At 47.8% G+C, this 19754-nt stretch overlaps 2 protein-coding genes across 9 annotated transcripts in view; one reads left to right on the plus strand and one right to left on the minus strand.

Annotated features, from left to right (window-relative positions):
* The window catches only part of LOC116942843 (mothers against decapentaplegic homolog 1-like), a 43361-nt gene extending 38697 nt beyond the window's left edge, over window positions 1–4664 (plus strand). For all 5 annotated transcript variants that reach the window (XM_032955198.2, XM_032955197.2, XM_076067497.1 and 2 more), the window contains one exon: window positions 1806–4664. In XM_032955198.2, the coding sequence (XP_032811089.1) occupies window positions 1806–1949 (144 nt within the window). In that variant the 3' untranslated portion in view covers window positions 1950–4664. The remainder of the gene's footprint in view (window positions 1–1805) is intronic.
* Window positions 4665–5623: 959 nt separating this feature from the next.
* ALG13 (ALG13 UDP-N-acetylglucosaminyltransferase subunit) lies at window positions 5624–19671 on the minus strand. 4 transcript variants are annotated; one of them, XM_032955207.2, is made up of 5 exons: window positions 19633–19671; window positions 15268–15362; window positions 12996–13158; window positions 10119–10257; window positions 5624–6348 (listed from the first exon to the last, which is right to left on the minus strand). In XM_032955207.2, exons 2-5 carry the CDS (start codon window positions 15358–15360, stop codon window positions 6237–6239), a joined length of 507 nt encoding a protein of 168 aa, XP_032811098.1. In that variant the 5' UTR covers window positions 15361–15362; window positions 19633–19671; the 3' UTR covers window positions 5624–6236. The 4 variants fall into 4 exon arrangements, with proteins under 4 accessions (XP_032811098.1, XP_032811099.1, XP_032811094.1 ...); XM_032955208.2 differs by lacking the exon at window positions 19633–19671 and adding an exon at window positions 18548–19585; XM_032955203.2 differs by lacking the exon at window positions 19633–19671 and adding an exon at window positions 16531–16951.
* Window positions 19672–19754: the final 83 nt, after the last annotated feature.

Raw genomic sequence — 19754 nt, forward strand, 5'->3', positions numbered from 1 at the left:
TGTAGTTGGCCACCAGGTTTGCACACATCTCAGGAGGGATTTTGTCCCACTCCTCTTTGCAGATCTTCTCCAAGTCATTAAGGTTTCGAGGCTGACGTTTGGCAACTCGAACCTTCAGCTCCCTCCACAGATTTTCTATGGGATTAAGGTCTGGAGACTGGCTAGGCCACTCCAGGACCTTTATGTTCTTCTTCTTGAGCCACTCCTTTGTTGCCTTGGCTGTGTGTTTTGGGTCATTGTCATGCTGGAATACCCATCCACGACCCATTTTCAATGCCCTGGCTGAGGGAAGGAGGTTCTCACCCAAGATTTGACGGTACATGGCCCCATCCATCGTCCCTTTGATGCGGTGAAGTTGTCCTGTCCCCTTAGCAGAAAAACACCCCCAAAGCATGTTTCCACCTTCATGTTTGACGGTCAGGATGGTGTTCTTGGGGTCATAGGCAGCATTCCTCCTCCTCCAAACACAGCGAGTTGAGTTGATGCCAAAGAGCTCCATTTTGGTCTCATCTGACTTGCAACACTTTCACCCAGTTGGCCTCTGAATCATTCAGATGTTCATTGGCAAACTTCAGACGGGCATGTATATGTGCTTTCTTGAGCAGGGGGACCTTGCGGGCACTGCAGGATTTTCAGTCCTTCACGGCGTAGTGTGTTGCCAATTGTTTTCTTGGTGACTATGGTCCCACCTGCCTTGAGATCATTGACAAGATCCTCCCGTGTAGTTCTGGGCTGATTCCTCACCATTCTCATGATCATTGCAACTCCACGAGGTGAATTCTTGCAAGGAGCCCCAGGCCGAGGGAGATTGACAGTTCTTTTGTGTTTCTTCCATTTGCGAATCATCGCACCAACTGTTGTCACCTTCTCACCAAGCTGCTTGGCAATGGTCTTGTAGCCCATTCCAGCCTTGTGTAGGTCTACAATCTTGTCCCTGACATCCTTGAAGAGAGGTCTTTGGTCTTGGCCATGGTGGAGAGTTTGGAATCTGATTGATTGCTTCTGTGGACAGGTGCCTTTTTATACAGGTAACAAGCTGAGATTAGGAGCACTCCCTTTAAGAGTGTGCTCCTAATCTCAGCTTGTTACCTGTATAAAAGACACCTGGGAGCCAGAAATCTTTCTGATTGAGAGGGGGTCAAATACTTATTTCCCTCATTAAAATACAAATCAATTTATAACATTTTTGACATGCGTTTTTCTGGATTTTGTTATTCTGTCTCTCACTGTTCAAATAAACCTACCATGAAAATTATGGACTGATAATTTCTTTGTCAGTGGGCAAACGTACAAAATCACCAGGGGATCAAATACTTTTTTCCCTCACTGTATATAGCTCAGTGGGCCGTACCTGGTAAAATAAAAATAGTTTTCTATGGGTTCGTTTATGTTGCATAAAAAAACAATATAAAGTACCACAAAGTGTGGCACTATTGTTGCCTCCTGACGGATGATGTAATCCTCCTTAACCCTTTCCCATTCCGAGATCCTCTGCAAGTCGCAGGGTGGGTGGCCCGTTCACCTCTTGAGTCTCGGAACGCGCATGCGGCTTGGCATTAATTTTATTTAGAGAGGCTTAGCGCCGTTGTTTTCAAAGACATTGTACTCACTGCAGAGGACTGTAGCGACACGATCGCACTATGATAGCTGGTGCCAAACCGCATGGCCTTGCGGGAGCCTGAAGACCAATATTTTACTTCGGTTTTGTTTTCCCCGATTTAGTTTTTACGACGTACACGTACGTCACGGGAACGGGAAATGTTGTTTAACGCCGGCATTGCGCACACCTTGTCCGTTGTGACCAGGGGTGGGGCGCCGAGTACCACCGGCAGGACGTGACGAGCACTCCCTGCTGGGTGGAGATTCACCTGCACGGGCCCCTGCAGTGGCTGGACAAGGTGCTCACGCAGATGGGCTCCCCACACATGCCCATCTCCTCGGTCTCCTGAGCGCGACTCCGCATCTTCCCCCCCCCCCCCCCCCGACACCTTTCAATGCCAGCCAAGAGACTCCACAGTCGCCTGCCGTGTTGTTGTTGTTTTTTCATCACACAACCTGCCAAAATCAAGCTTGTGGTGTTCGCTCTTTTTCTCGTTTTTATTGGTCTATTGTTATTGTAGCCTAGTTTCTATTACTGTTATTATCATATGGGTTTTTTTTTTTTTAACCATCTCTTGCCATAAGCGCACAAGTTATCACTGTTTGGTATCATCACCGATCTAATATGTTTTTGGATGTCTGGCTGTAAACTAAGCATGCTGCAGTTTAATCGCAGCTATGAATGTTTCGCCTCCACCACCGTTCAATGTCTCCGTTTGGGGCCGTATCAGGCGCCCTGTTCGCAAGGTGCTCGTTTCTCTAACCGTTTTCCGCTTGCAACACCTGTTGGTCGCAAGCACCCTCAAATGCTGGTGGAAAAGGATCCGTCGGTCTGTTCCACCTTGACACACGAGCCTTGACGTGTCCACACAAGACCGCAGCTTCGTCTCACCTGGCCATTGAGTCTTCAGGTATTAACTTGTTGCTTCGTGAAGTTAAAAGGCGTGAAGAAGAAGAAGAAGTGGACTGTTCGATTACAGAAGTTGCTGCGCATGACTTTTTAGGGCCTCGGAACACTGGGCAGATTGTGTACCCGATGACGGTTTGATTCTCTGCTGCGTGACGGTGCAGCTTTTTGCGTTGGTAAAACATGTGGACCTTAACAGCCTTGAGACAGATCCTAAAGAACCCAAATGCCACCGTGGCAAAAAAAAGGTACTGTGGGGGGAAAAAAAAAGTTGCGTTGCCTTTCAACGAGGCTGCAGTTGCAAACACCTTCCGAGGTTGAGAAAAGTTAGAGTAACACACAATTGTTGTTAAAAAAAACTGAAAAAAACTATTGGTATCCAATGGAAAGGATTGCCGATTTGGAGTTAATTGCTTTTTGGATCGTAATTATTGTCATGAGGTTGCTTCCTAGAAGCGCAGTGCTCTGTGTTTTGCATCCAGGTTTAACTTGCAGTCTTTTTTTTTGCCAACTGTGCAATTGCCTGGGTTCTGAAGTCTTTGGGGCGACTTTCGTTAAAAAGAGATTGAAGTTCAATTAAATAATTCGATTGGCTTAAGTTCATAGTTTTTTTGTTATTTGTCTTGACTGCAGGACCATGAAATGGGGAAGGTTTGGGATGATCGGGGTGGGAGGGGTGGGCAAGGCAAAAACAGATCTGGGCTCCACCGCACGTGTTGATTATCCCGAGTAGTTTTTTGTTCAAGTGAATTTGTTTACAAGCGCACGTGCCCTGTTTTTAAGTTCACATTACACGAGAAACCGAAGGCTTTGTGCAAGCGAGGAGGTATTGGGCTGTCGTTTTTTTTACGTCTGCAGACAAATTGTGGTTTTTAGGTAACGTGCAGTTTGCGTTACATTGGTAAAAGGCAAAAGCCTGTGGCTTTTTTTTACCATCCGATGCGAAGTCACATTACAGGTGTGAGCTTGTAGCCAAGATTGTGTTTTTTTAAAGTTTTTTTATTGTCATTTTTTTTTTTTAAACCACATTCGTAAGGCTGTTTGTTGTATACCGTGTGCGTCCCTGTTGGAGAAATTATGAACGTTAAAAGGGGAGGGTGTGGGTTGAATTGGGGTAATTGGATTATAACAGTAAAATTTGTGTACAGCTTGCAGTAGTTATATTACTCTATTACGGAGCGTTTTGTATTGTAGATGTGTGTGCGCGTGTGTGCGCGAGCGTGCATCAGACCGTTCATAGATAGGTTCCCTGCGTTGGTGGTAGACGGATAAAAGCAGAGCGGCGATTGTGACAAGTTTTAAAATGTCACATTCTTTTGACGTATTGTGAAACGCATTGCCATGCATCGATTCCTTATTCTGCTGCGGAAATCTGCAAACCTCTAATGCTCAATTAACGTTAACAGTGCATTACAGTGTTTTTCTGATTTTTCATTTTTGAGTCTCCCGTGCTTTTTTAAAATAACGCTAATTCTTTATTGTAGACACTCAGAATTGGCTCACTATTGAAGGAAAAAAAAATACACGGCATATGTAGTTTGAGATTTGAAACAAATTGTGGTTAAAAACATTGTACATAAAAGTTTGAAAGCAGAAGCGTTGTTTAGGAGTAAGACTTGTCGCCATGATTCAACTTTTCGACTTTGGTTATTTACAATTCACGATGGTGTTACTACATCGATAAGTCTTGAGACGTCATTCTCTGTAATGTACAATAATTGCCTATCATTTATTTCTCTGCCTTGCATTACAATCAGCTTAACGTTTATAAATCGAACGTGTACTAAAACATTTATTTCTTATTGATGAAGCGCTTACAGCTTTTTTTCCTTTGAAAATTTTTGTAAACAATATTAAACAATACACTACTGTCTTTAAATGTTACATTTTGACACAAGTAACACTAACGGATTTGTTTTTTCGTTTTACGAGAGGTCTTTTTTTAAGAAGAGAAACTATTTTGGCTAAAGAATAAATAAGGCTGGTTTAGCTCATCATTTTTGGTGATTCCATAGCAAAACTCCTTAGTGCTGTAAGTAAACACTGCTTACCATCTGCTCCTGACAACTGCAACTCCTTGTATCCAGCAGTGTGAGAAATGTCAATGTAAATGTTTTGATGAACTTTTGCAAATAAACTGCTTTAAAATAAAAAAAAATATACAAACTTGGCATTAAATTTTGATTTAAAGCTTTCGTGACTGCAGTAATTCAAATTATTAGTTATTTCGGTAAAGTCACGTTGAAGGGAAACAATAAAATAATAAAAGATATATAAAACAATAAAAATTCTCACGAAGTTTCGACCATAACACAAACGGTCGTCATCAGGTGTGACTTTACCGAAAGAACTAAGAATATAAACTTGGCATTGTTTATTTTTCACGGCTTTCTGGGGGGCTTATTTTAGAGGCACGGCAAAGAAAGAGAGATTCCCGGTGGTGTTACAAAGCTTGGAGTAAAACCCAGGAGCGTTTCTCCGGCAAGAGGACATCGAGGTGGAGGGAGCGCTTACTGGACTTGACGAATTGGAACAGGAGGTCCCCAGCATTGTGCGTCAGAGGAAACTGGCAGATTGCAGTTGAAGGTGAGAAAATGCAGCCGGTCCCTTCTTCAAGGAGATACTTTTGAAAGTTGGCACTGGAGAAAAGTCAGAGGGGATCACAGAGGCCCTGCCCATATATGGTGAATTTTCATCTGCTTTTTAGAAAAGTTTCCAATCGCAGGAACAACTTCCCGTCCAGGCATGAATCTTACAGAATCGGCAGATCGCGGCGAGGTGTGTTAAACAGGCCTGCCTGCCTCCCAATGTCCAGCACTGATATTGAGCTTTAAGCCCAGGAGAGGCATTAAGGATAGAGGTGCAAGAGCTCCCAAGATCACAAGTTCATTCTCAATGGGTCAAAATATCAGCTGGCGCAAACTCACTGACTGAAGCAGCTGGTTATCGTCATAGATCAGCTGACATTGGGAAAAGGAGACGCTTGTGAGGTCGCACATTTTTAGTCCTGAGGAAGTGGCCCAGTGAGACTGTTCGAGATTGGAGTCACACGGCCGTGCTGAGGGCACTCCGGTGGTGTCTGGATCAGGAGAAAAACAAGAGTGAATTCTCCCAAGATTAAACAGGTGTTTTCTGTTTTTATTTGTAGCCATTGGGATCAATATAACAGGTAAGATGCAACGAATCTCCCGTTTACGTCAAACTCGGATGTGTCGTATGTTCACACCTGCCTGCCAGACAGCGGCACATTCATCGTAAAACGACGATCCCATTAACGTACGAGGCAGCGGCGACCCATTTACATGTACCCCACTGATTTCTAATGACTTGCTGCAAGGGTTGGCTCCGTATCTTCGAGTGGAGAGTAACATTTTCATCGGTAATGTTGAGATTGGCGGCAGGTGTGTTTAGGCTTTGAAATAAAAACGCTTTTCTGTAAATTTCTCCCTTTTACTTTCATGGGGTTTTCTACAAATGGATCGCACCCGCCACAACCCCTGTTTACCAAAAGCCGACCAATTTGACAATGGTGAAACCTTCGCGACCGCCACCGAGCGAGGATGCGCAAGGCAACGGCGATGAGAATTCCCGCCAGTGTTTTTTTTCTTTTTTTCCCCCACGGTTGTTGCTTCACGAACGCGCAGTGTTTATGACAAGGACACGTCAGGGGGTGATGACGGGGATGGCGAGCGTTTGGCGCTGCGGATCCACCGAATCGCTTCTTTGCCTGTCATGTGGAGCCCATCACTTCATCCAGGAACTGCGCAAACTTCTCGGGCTGGCCTGGAGGGAACGGTTTCAGCGTCTTGAGATCCATCTCGCGGAGAGTCTCCACAAGGGTGCTGCGAGGCAGAGGAGAAACGGCGACAGCGATTTGCTAAACTAAAGTTTTTTTGTTTGTTTATTTTACCAAGTGAGGCCCACTGAGCTGTGTAGCGCTCTTTTTCAGAAGCGACCTGGCCACAAATGAGAGCTCAACAGAGTGGCTTATCACGTGGAAATCTGCGGCGGCCAATTACTCTGAACGCGTGGTGATGTCGATTATAAATGTGGAGGGAGAAACCGGAAAACCCCACGTGACCACGGGGAGAGAGACACGCAAACTCCAGATATCCAGTCGGCATCAGGGTCTGGATTGAACCAACGAACTCCTGAATACCACGCGAGGTAGTTAACATCTCGCCCCTTGGCACTGTCATTAACGCCACTTTTATATTATAATAGTAAGTTACGAAACAGCAATCTCCGAGTCATCTTGTCCAGGTACTTAGAATGGCTGTACAAGATGCGCGTTGCTCCAACCTCCCACCCCTCTTCCAAGACTCCTGGCTTGCGTGGAAGAGGAGGCTGCTAACATAGCCTCTCGAGGCGGATCATCCAGAGGGGGCTCTTAGGCCAGTGGTGTCGCGAGCTTGGAGGTTGCAGCGCCGCGCCTTCACGTTTCACAGCAACGCGTGTGCCAGCCCGACTGATTTTAAGCAGCGAGCTGGCGATATTTCAACCTTCTTACCGCGCAGATGAATTTGAAAGGGCAGCCGTACAGCTTCGTAACATTTTTGACAACATTTATGTTTTCAACAAAAGGTCTGTGGTAAAAGGGGTCAAACAACAACAATAAAATCAACAAGCCTGGCCCTTAAATCAGTAGGGTTTGGTATTTGGCTTTGAAACTCGTTAGGGTTGCTATGTGGCTGTGTCTAACATTTTGAATAATGGCCTTTGGGTAAATTTGTAATGAAATATTAAGACAATGAGGTATATCCGCTCCCCCCCCCCCCCCCGCCGTACCCAGTAGGGTTTGCAATTGAATTGTGGATGAAAGCCAATGCAGTCAGCGTTCACTATATATATAACATTTTAATAAATCTATGCAAGACACTTTGGCCCATTCATGCGTCATTCCTTTGTGTTCGTTAAGCTTGAAGCGTCGCACGCCTGCGTATCTTCTCTCCCGCTAATGACGCTCAAGTCTTTAGCCACACAAGTCCCTTTTCCTCCTACCTCATCAACATTTACGCACGGCTGACTCCACCGGCATAAACCCCCGCCCGTGAGCACACAGCGGTGCAGTGACCGGGAGGTGACTGGAACGACCGTGGTGAATCGCAGCCTCAGTGGCAATCTAAGGTGGAACTCCAACCTAGGGTCTGCTCAGCCTGAAATTGAAACAGTGTCACCATTATAGTCATCATCATGATCCACGGGCAGATAGCCCGTTAGGTGTCCACTACACATCTCGTCAATTTGCTCAAGTAGTGCACGTCGTTCTGGAAGAGGCTGGTGGAATTCCCAGGGCTATGTTGGCAAGAACTGAGTTACCTAATCGGGGGGGGGGGGGAGGGGTCTCAAGTAGTGACAGCACATGCAGAATATTATGGGATACAGGCATTGATAGGTGAAGTGGGTGGTGTGGTGGCGAAGTGCTTAGGGCACTGCTGTACGAAGCCAGCGAACTGAATTTGATATCCAGCGACACCTAACACAATCAGGGCAAGTTACACCTCAACTGCTCCTGGACCTCCCCTCCCTTCACCAACCCACACTGACCCGCGTGGTGATGGTTCAACAGCCCCCAATGAGCAACAAGGCACGAGGAAGGTCTTCATGCAGCAGTGGATCGAGAAAGGCTGCGCGTGATTACAGCGTTTTGACTCTTGATCTCAAGATTTTGACAGCTTTTACCTCGACAACAGATATTAGCGCCGCATTGTAGGAAGTCAACAGTGGTCATCATAATGAGTCTGGCCCCCTCCATGAGAGCGTGGAATTTCCACCGCTGGCTTCGGGGCTGTCCGCAGAGTTCATTGTGGAGTGGAAGCGCTTGGGTTTTGCCAATTGTATTTTTAGCACACTGCCCCTAGATCAACTTCACCCGAAATAAATTCCTGGTGCGAGCCTCACCTCAACCAACTAACACCTGAAGAGAGTTGCCGTATATTGTTTGAGCCTCGCCTGGGTTGGCTTTAGCGGCCTAGACCAGCGGTCGGCAGCCTGCGTACACTGAGCCACACGTGGCTCTCTCGAGGACCGCTTCGTGACGTCATTTAATGAGGACCGTCTCGTACCCACGTGCATCACGGCTCTTGAAATGTGTACACTTCGTTTTGCCGAATTCGAACTAAAAATGGCTCTTTTTGTCCTCAGACCGATTAGCCAGTACTCTTTGGTTCTATTCGGTAAAGTCACGTAGGTAAAAAATAAAACACCTACGTGACTTTACCGAATAGAACCAAAGAGTATGGATCCTTGCAGTCACAAAAGCTTTAAATCTAGAATCGATTAGACAGTGTTGCAGCTGCTGCAGTGGAAGGAAGGGAAGGCAACGTGGATGGATGTGGGGCAGACCACTCACTCACTGCCTCTAACTCAAAATTGCGCCAAACCACCGCCCGCATAATGCCCCTTTCATTTTGTTATGTCGCTTTTTTCACCACTCCGTGCCTGGCTCGTTGGGGTAAATTATCTGACGATGCATCCGCCTCATTAGCGACGGGCAAAAAAAATAACCTGCACACGACAAAAAAAAACCACGACGGGCAAAACACTTTTTCAGAAACGTCCTGCACGCCGTTTGAACATCAGCACGTGCAATTTGTGTGTGTTTTTTTTTAAACCGAATGCGAAGTTTCCTTTGCCTAAAATAGGAATGAGATGATGATGATGAACGGATCATTAGCACTGTTTACTGTTTGTCTTAGATACCGGCGGGAGGGCCTTTTCGTACAAGGCACCAGATGGTGGCTTCAATTTTCGCTTTGCCAGTTCTTGTTCATACTTTCCACGTTTGAAAGCGGCGAGGTGCCTGCGGGAGGGAGGTAAGTATGGCGAGCACGTCGCTGAGCGGACCGTATTAGGTCGGTCCGCTCGCTTAAGAGCGTGCGCGTATCTTTCCAGGCACGCGCCAACAGGTTCGGCACAATAGATGCGGGAAATCGCCCTGCTGCACCATTGCGTTTTACGGTCCCACTGATTTAGGCAGCGCGCTGGAAATTTGTTTGAACCCTCTTACCCCGTCGATTATTTAGAATCCCAGCGGTCATCCTCGCAGCGGCGGCTATAGGCCGGCCATCGAACAAAGGCGGTCACCGCATCGCGTGCTTTCGAATGCGCTTCTGCGGCCGTCTGGAACGCTCTTCCTTCCGGTATTAGGAAGCCACTGGTGCTATGCACGATTAAATCCTCTAGATTGACAAACTCGTTTATTTAGATCTGCTTTGGTGTTTAGTTTGTTGTCCTTCCCCCCACACCATCGATCAGCACGGTTGGCTATGTACGGCGCGAAAGAAGTTCAACATACATCCATATGCATACACATCACTCCCACAGAAAAAATACACTCGCGGGGGGGGGGGGGGGTGGGGGTGGGGGTGGGGGCGCCCCCGAAAACATCGCGAGGCTCGGTGAGGTCAGCTAAAAACCGCACGCGACACGGACGGACGGGCCGCACGGTTCCCCAAGCGCCGCCTTGCCGACGGCGGTGTCCGTTCAAGTCGCCCCGCAGAGCTGCGCTGGCTGGCACCTTGTGCCGTGCCAAACGCCGCATCGCTCATCGAAGCGCGGTGCGCTAGCGATCGGGAGGGGTGGGGGGGGAGGGGGAGGGGGGAGCCCCCACCTGCACGTGCAGGAGAAGAGGTGACCGTCCTCCTGCAGCTGCATGGCCAACTCCAGCTGGTGATTGTCCATGAGCTTCTCGTTGATGACGACCACCAGAGGCTTTGAAAACCCCAGGGCCTCCAGGCAGCTTCCTGCACCTGCACGTGTTAAAAAAAAGGGCCCCCCGCGTTTGTTGCAGACTGGCCTGCGCGCGTTTCACGCTGTGGCAGGCTCCTGTACGGATGGCAACCCTGGAGCGTGACCTTGTTCAAAGTGTGGGGGGGGGCGGGGGGGCAGTGGGGGTGTGGGGGCATCATTCATAGGCAGAGGAAAACAGGAAGAAGGTTTTAAGCCTGGGCTTGAGCAGGAGCAGGGAGTCAACAGCACGGATAGCTGCGGGGGGGGGGGGGGGGGGAGAAGGTAGACTCTGGGGGTAGTAGATAAAAACGAGCGGCCTCCCATCACCAACCCTGCAGCAGTAACCTTATAGTAATAGGTTGTTACCCTTTTATCTGGCACAAAAAAACTGACACCTTTATACAAGGGATCATGTTTGCAATAACCACAACACAAGTAGTCAAAATGCAAACAAAAGAGACAACTCTGATAATATGCACTGTCCTTGAACTTGATTGATCCACACCCGGGACGGCTTTTCTTAGAGCCCAGTCTCCACTGGTGTTGGACCAGAAGACGCCAAAAGGCGTAACCTTGTTTAAAGTGGGGGCCCGTCCACACACTCAGGGTGGGCACAACACGGTCAATGTTAAACAAACGTGGAACGAGTGTTAAACACTCAGCAGGATGAGCAACTGGATGCGACCGGCTTTTGTCTAACATACATTCTGCTCTCGCTCTCAAACGTGAATGTTGTACCACCCTGTGAATATTGTACCACCGTGTTTTACCTTGCCTTGGCGGCTCAGCCCCATACAGACCCCCCCCCCCCCGCCACTACGGGCCTGACTGACAGTGGCGTCTGTGACCCGGGACTGACTGCCCAACACCAGATCGGAGGTGTCCTCTAATCGTAAACCAATCACGCAAACTCCTCGCAGCAGCAGCAGCAGCGGCGCTTGTGGCTGCAAGCCATCAAACAATGACGGCCGCCGCATCGCGCTCTTTCAGACGCGCTTCTGTGGCCGTCTGGAACGCTCTTCCTTCCAATATTGGGAAGGCACCGTAGCTGTGCATTTTGAAATCAGCTAGATTGGTGCACTCATTTCTTGAGAACTCCTTCTCGTGTTTAATTTGTTGTCCTTCCCCCGCGCCTCTGATTAGCACGGTTGGCTACGTATGGTGTGTAAGAAGTTCAACATACATACAGACATAGATTACTTGCTACAACAGGATCAGAGCGCTGAGATGGAACTGTTCAGATCCAAGTTCCCAATTGAGGGCCGGGATCCCATTTGTAGCAGGTTGATAGCCAGAGCCCGCTCACCAACGAATGCCCCAAAACGGTCATCTTATAATATTTCTTCAACTTGAATTGGCTAAATTCCACCTCAAAAGATGAAAATCTTTGGTTCGATCGACGTACGGCGAAACCTTTCTGCGCGGCAAATACCGTGCGTACGGTAAAATGCTGCGAGTTTTAATAATAATGAGGGGTCTGGCGGAGTGACTTCAGAAGCAGCTCTGTAACGTCATCTACCGTGGCCGGTCTCTTGCCACTGCTGGGTGTTGAATGGAAACTCTCCTCCTTGTCGTGACGCAGCACCGAAGTTGTTTGCCTCCCGGCTTTCCCCCCCCCCCCCCCCCGAGTGTATTGTCTACACTGCTTTACTTTCCCACAGTATATTTGGTCTGGAATCACTTCCTCGCTGAGTGACTGTCGCGGTAGATATATGAAATACCCCTTTCTTCCGGCGCCTCGAAATCCACGCCACGGGAGGCGCAGTATCAAGAATAAATTGTGACGATGATAAGAGTCAAGCGCTGATGCCCCGTCATGTCTTGCTCCACCGGACACCCGTGGAAAAGAGCTTCATCGCTTGTCCGATTCCTCCAGTAGAAATGCATATTCTGATTCTGATGCCGCTCTGGGTAGAAGGGCCTGCACTGGAGCTCCAGAGAGCCCCTCTCGAAGGCATTTGGCATACTCATCCACGCGAGCCAGACACGTTGTTGAAAGAGGTGGGAGTGTACCCACGCTTTACCGCCACCACCACCACCACGCACGACCTGCACATCGCCTGCGGTGCAGCCGTTAATACTGCTGCGTGGACGGGGGCGGGGGCGGGAGGCTTATAGAAACTTTCCCATCGTTGCAACAATCGCGGTCGTGGGGGTCGAATCGGACCCGCGACCTACGAACTGAGAGTGGCGTCGTCTTTGTGCTGCTCGCCTTTTGGCGTCCTCTGGTCTAACACCGTTTGAGACTAGGCTCTAAAGAAAGCTGTCTCTGGTGTGGACCAATTAGTTTCAAAGACAATGCATCGTACACTACCAGAGCATGCTTTTTTGTTTGCATGTTCACCAACAAGTATGTGCGGTAAACGATATTAATTGGTTCCACGAAAACCATCGTTAAATGAAATCATTGTTAATCAAACATAGTATTCAAAAGAGCTGTTTCCATAAGCAACGCACATCAACCCTTGATAAAAGCTAGCAGCCAGTTGCTCTCAACACTCTCATAAAAGGGCGTCCATGATTGGCTGAGGTCTGCCAAGTCCACTCAGGAGCGCTCCGATCAGCTGAAATTGGCGGCCGCGTGATAGCGTAAACGTATCGTTAATCGAAAATGTATCGCTAATAAAAACAACGGGGGGACCCTACGGGAGCCGGATCGTTCATCGAAATATCGTTACCGATGGCATCGTAAACCGAGGGGCCACCGTATAACGTGGGAGACAGGCGACGTCAACAACGCTTAAAGAATCCCGCTCACCAGCGTGGCTGATGATGAGCGACGCGGCCTGCATATCCTCGGCCAGGGAATCCTTGTAGCGGAACGCGGTCAAGCGGAACCCCGAGTGCGTTACGGGCTCCGGCAGGAGCGCTCCCCGCCCCACCTGCAGCACCAACTCCGAGTAGCCCAGCGACCTCAGCACCTGCTGACACAAGTAGGGGGGGGGGGGAGGGGGGGTTAATGATGCAACAGTGTCGCGGTTCAGAGTGCTCCCAGCGTCGAACACGTGCGGTGTTTTTGAAAGTGCTCGCGTGCGTGTGCCTTTTGGCGATTTTCAGGTGGTGGCGGAAATTCCGCGCCGGCGCGACAAGTCCCGCACCACAGTCTCGTCAAGGGACATACACCGTCACGTGACCTCCGCTCAATCCTCGCAGCAGCAGCAGCAGCAGCAGCGCTTTTGTGTTGGACATTGAACGAAGACGGTCACCGCATCGCGCGCTTTCGGATGCGCTTCTGCAGCCGCCTGGAACGTTCTTCCTTCCGATGATAGCAAGCCACTGGAGCTATGCACTTTAAGTAATCTATATTGAAAACCCATCTCTTTAAAACTGCTTTTTGTGTTTAGTTTGTTGTCCTTGCTCCACACCACCGGTTAGCAAGGTTGGCTGTGTACGGTGCAAAATAAGTTCAACATACGTCCATGCAGTTGTGTCTCCCAAATATCGTGGCCGGATGTGCAGTGTCCCATATATAAAACAGGGATATATGGCGCGACCTCTAAATATTCAAAATTTCATTAACGAAAAAAATCACACTCCCAAAGCTCAAAATATTAACAGCGTGCAAAGCACTGCTGACGTGCTGTTAGCTGCATCTCCACGCTGCGCGGAAGCGTCGCGTGCCAGTGGAGTCCCAGTTCAGCCCCGTACCGCGCAGTAACTACTGCAGCACTGGAATGTGGGTTCCAGAATTGGCTCGTGATTTTTGGTGGGTTTAATGGGGTTTTTTTTCGTAACCTTGAACTTGATAGATATATTTTACGACTTAAAAAGGAACGTAATTAACATTTAATTAACATTGCACGGCTATAAATGGGCTGCATGGACATAACGGGGTCTTGATAAGAAAATAAATTATCCGGTATTTTAAGGTCGAGCTGCACATGTCACATGTCGTAGTGTACATACAATGATGTATGTACAGGGACTCCTCTACTTACGAAAACGCGACTCACGAACCTTCAGAGAAACGAACAAATCTGTCCATATGTCCAGTTGCCTGTTCGGACCGAGAGTCGTAAGTTCAACCGTCGCGCAATAGATGACGGTGGTGGCATCTACATCTGCAGAACGTGAACAATCAGTGGCATCTACATCTACAGAACATGAAGAAGCAGTGACATCTACATCTACAGAACGTGAAGAACCAGTGGTATCTACATCTGCAGAACATGAAAAACCAATGGTATCTACATCTGCAGAACATGAAAAACCAATGGTATCTACATCTGCAGAACGTGAAGAACCAGTGGCATCTACATCTGCAGAACGTGAAGAAACAGTGGCATTTACATCCACAGAATGTGAAGAACCAGTGGCATCTACATCTGCATGAAGTGAAGAACCAGTGGCATTTACATCCACAGAACATGAAGAACTAGTGGCATCTACATCTGCAGAACGTGAAGAACCAGTGGCATCTACATCTACAGAACGTGAAGAACCAGTGGCATCTACATCCACAGAACGTGAAGAACCAGTGGCATCTACATCCGCAGAACGTGAAGAACCAGTGGCATTTACATCTAGAGAACGTGAAGAACCAGTGGCATCTACATCCACAGAACGTGAAGAACCAGTGGCATCTCCATCTACATCCACAGAACGTGAAGAACCAGTGGCATCTACATCCACAGAACGTGAAGAACCAGTGGCATCTACATCCGCAGAACGTGAAGAACCAGTGGCATTTACATCTAGAGAACGTGAAGAACCAGTGGCATCTACATCCACAGAACGTGAAGAACCAGTGGCATCTCCATCTACATCCACAGAACGTGAAGAACCAGTGGCATCTACATCCACAGAACGTGAAGAACCAGTGGCATCTACATCTACAGGAGATTATACAACTTTTTAAAGCCATTCCCCGTGTTTAGTGAACACGCCGTACAACGCGTTTTAAATCGACAGGAGTAAAGTTGGACTTACGAACAGAACTCTGGAATCTAACTCGCTCGTAAGTAGAGGAGTCCCTGTACAGTCGAACTTTTTTCGCCCCGTACGTAGCCGAACCCCGATGTGGAACTTACGTGCGTGGCTCTATCAGAAGAGACGGTCTCAATCAGCTCATCGAAGGACGTGGTGCCAACGGTGACAAAGACTCTTCCCAGATCCCCACTCATGCCTGCGTGGACACAGGCACACCTTCTTCCACGGTTAGTACCCACAACTGTCTCTTCTTGCCAAATGCCTCCCCACCCCTCCCGTCTTTGCATGAACAATACGGGCATCTCACAGCTGTAAACCCGCACGGTGTACTCCGTATTCTTGTACAGGGAAATTGAGTTTTCAGGTCCGTATTTTGCGTACAGCCTTTACAATGTGGGCAAAAATTCAATAAGCTAGGGCACTGACAAGGGGTTGACAGCTAAGGGGCCGTCCATAAATGACGTCACGCACCTGGGGGGGAGGGGGGGTCAGACATTTGTGACGATGTGTGACGAGGGGGGGGGGTTTGAGAAATGTGACGTCACATCAAAATGCGCAACTTTAAATAAATATAGACAACACGTTCTACTTAATTAAATAGACTTTTTAGTAAATGTTTTCTCTTACATCAGAATGTAGCGCCACATTAAATACGCACTACAATGACAATAGTTTAAAGCGATTTGAAGCATGTTTTATATATTTTTTTTGGGGGGGGGGGCAGAGCTTTGTGACGTCATATTTGAGAGGGGGGGGTCTGACTTTTTGTGACGTCGTGTGACGAAGGGGGGGGGGTCAAAAATCGTCCAAAATCTCGTGACGTCATTTATGGACGGCCCCCTGATGACGTCACAGTCTCACAACGACACGCCTCTTAACCATCCACGTCGCGCTTATCTTACAGAGGCCTTGTTCAATCCACTGCTGGATTCAGGGCCTTCCCCGTTCTCCACGTGGGAGCCTTAGACGTATAGTAACAGTCAACGTTGCTTGAACGTGATCTACTGCTCTCCACGCTTATGAGCAACGTTAAAAAAACGTACACAAGGAGATTTTCCACAAGACCGACGTACAATTATGGTAGGGGATAAAGGATACGTGTTACAGGGATGGATCGATGATTGGATTCCGGGCCACGGTTTAACATCAGCGGCGAGTCATATCCGAACCGGTCCTTGTGTGTAGAGTACCATGGATCCCCGCTACACCAGTAACCAGCGTGGTGAAGTATAGTCAAACAATCCCCCATGACCGACAGCGCGAACAGGTACTCATCCGGGCCAGAGGATGTACAAAGGGGGGCAGTCAATGACCACAATGATCATCACTGTGTTACAAAGGGACTATAACATTGTGCGGGTTACCTGTATTGTGATACCAGCACGTCCGTCTCTCTCCCACGCACACACACACACAGGGCGCACTTAATACACTGCCGTGGGTGCCGTGGGATTACAACGAGTCTGGCAACCTTCTTAATCTCAACATTTGGCCTTTGTTATGAAAGTAAAACGGCAAATAAAACCGATCTGTTGTTGGCGGTTCCACGACTCGTGCCGTCTTCTTAGAAACGCTTCCGTGTCACACGCAGGATCCTGATGGGGGTGGTGGTGATGGTGGGGCCCACATTTTTAGTCTCGTTCCGAAGTGAAATCCGTGGCTGTTTGGTGCCCCCTGCCACCTATCCCGGGGCGTTGCAGCGGAGTCCTCAAAGTTCCAGGTCACGATATTGACCCACTACTACCACTACCACCACCACTACTACCACCACTACTACCACTACCACCACCACTACTACCACCACTACCACTACTACCACCACCACTACTACCACCACTACCACCACCACTACTACCACTACCACCACCACTACTACCACTACCACCACTACCACTACCACCACTACCACCACCACTACTACCACTACCACCACCACTACTACCACCACCACTACTACCACCACTACTACCACTACCACCACCACTACTACCACCACTACTACCACTACTACCACTACTACCACCACTACTACCACTACCACCACTACTACCACCACTACTACCACCACTACTACTACCACTACCACCACCACTACTACCACTACCACCACCACTACTACCACTACCACCACTACTACCACTACCACCACCACTACCACCACTACCACCACCACTACTACCACTACCACCACTACCACCACCACTACCACCACCACTACCACCACTACTACCACCACCACTAACACCACCACCCAGCACGATCCAAACCGACTTGGTCCCATTAGCCAGCTTCAGTTTCAGTTTATTTTGGTATAGCCCCTGTGAGCCATTCGGCTCTTGAATCGGGTGCAACCACAACAAACAAATAAAACAAAAACACGAACAAGAAAAACATCTTAAAGTGATTACGTGACTTATACTCTTTGGTTCTATTCGGTAAAGTCACGGAGGTAAAAAATTAAAACAACAAAAATCACGACGTTTCGGCCACAACACAAGTGGCCTTCACTTGTGTTGTGGCCGAAACGTCGTGATTTTTGTCGTTTTATTTTTTACCTACGTGACTTTACCGAATAGAACCAAAGAGTATGGATCCTTGCAGTCACGAAAGCTTTAAATCTAGCATTGACTATGTGACTGTGTGACTGTGCAAATGCTGGCAGTGTCCACCACGGGCAATGTCCACCACCAGCCCAGTGGCCTTCCAGACCAATGTTATCCAGCAGTTATTTTTTTTATTAAGCAAGAGACAACTCTGGACAGGTTGTTGACTCTCTTGGCTCTCATCGACAGAGCCACAGGCTCTTTCGACAAGTGCTGCTGGACTGCGAGATGTTGTTGTTATTGACAACCTCACAGGCTATAGGAATAGGTTTTACCCTTTTAACTGGCACAAAAACTGACACCTTTATTCAAGGCATCATGTTTGCAATAACCACAACACAAGCAGTCAAAATGCAAACAAAAAAGACAACTCTGATAATAATATGCACTGTCCTTGAATTTGATTGGTCCACACCCGAGACAGCTTTTCTTAGAGCCTAGTCTCCACTGGTGTTGGACCAGAAGACGTCAAAAGGCGTACAACTCAAAAACAGCGCACTATCACAGTATTGAGGGCTCGGGGTGAGCATTTACATTATGAGACCTCCTTTGCCAGAAACAAGATATAGGAATAGGTTTTACCCTTTTAACTGGCAAACATGATGCCTTGAATAAAGGTGTCAGTTTTTGTGCCAGTTAAAAGGGTAAAACCTATTCCTATATCTTGTTTCTGGCAAAGGAGGTCTCATAATGTAAAAAACCCCACAGGCACCGTGGGATTTGAGTTGGCCCCAGACCAGATCGTTACAACGCATAGCGACGCAATGCCCCGACCCACAACTACGGAGGAGACATCACGGCGACGATGATGATGACGATGATGATGATACAACTTCTGACGCGGTTGCCTTGGCTTAAGACATTGCAGTTGTCGGCTTGCATCGACATCACACGAAAGAAGACGACTCACAGCCTCACCACGATCCACCCTAAACCGCATCCACTGCAACAAACCACGGCAGTAGATGCACAAATGGCAACATTGAAACCTCTCCAGTAGTGTCCGACTCTGGTCATCCGGACCAGACGGTACAACTTATAACCACGCAATGCCACAGTTTGTCGCTCGGCATCCACAACTCCTTGTCAGTGCCTGCAGAGCAATTCAGACCTCATTGGTCACCCCGTGCCCTTATACATCTCAACGTTCACGCTAACAAAGTTCCCATCACAAGGGAGAAACACAGACAAAAATTACGTTGCTAAACAAAACAACTTTTATGTATGAACTTTGATAATCGGTGTCAATGATGCTACCCGTCATGCTATTGTCTTGTGATCTTGCATGCTGATGCTGCTGTTTGCTTGCTTGCTATGTGGATGCACACACTCATGTTGTAAATGTACAACAATAAACACGGAAAATAATGAGAGGTTAAAATACTTTTCTTATTTGGCCGTATGATTTATATTTTTTTGCTCGTATTGAAACGGCTGCACGCCGTATGGACTTGCAAACAAAATTTCCCTGTACAAGAATACGGGTAAATCGTGTGGGTTGACAGCTATGATCACTGCAGCTGTGATCCCTGCATCTATGATCACTGCAGCTATGATCACAACAGCTATGATCACAACAGCTATGATCACTACAGCTATGCTCACTACAGCTATGATCACTACAGGTATGCGTACGAAAGGCAGAATAAATAAACAAAACGCTTGGCATAGACACCCAAGAATCCATCACAAACACTGCTGACAATGCACAAAAAGGACTACACATACAAAAACAAATAAAAAATTAAAAATATATATTTTTTAATCCATAGGTACCCATAAGTTACCGCACATATTTAAAATATAACATCCTGTCCAATATAAACATTTATTTTTTTATTTTTTTAAAGGCCTCCCCATTACCCAGTGCAGCATTTGACGTTTCAAGGCTTTCAAGACAACATCATTAACTTCCGGGTTACCACGGACGCGTTTGCATTCCGTACAACGCACAAGACACGCGCCCGCTCGGAGGCTCTCCGATT

Source organism: Petromyzon marinus, chromosome 16, assembly GCF_048934315.1.
Source record: "Petromyzon marinus isolate PM22_M1 ecotype Great Lakes invasive population chromosome 16, UKy_Petmar_22M1.pri1.0, whole genome shotgun sequence".
In the NCBI taxonomy this organism is placed as follows: domain Eukaryota; kingdom Metazoa; phylum Chordata; class Hyperoartia; order Petromyzontiformes; family Petromyzontidae; genus Petromyzon; species Petromyzon marinus.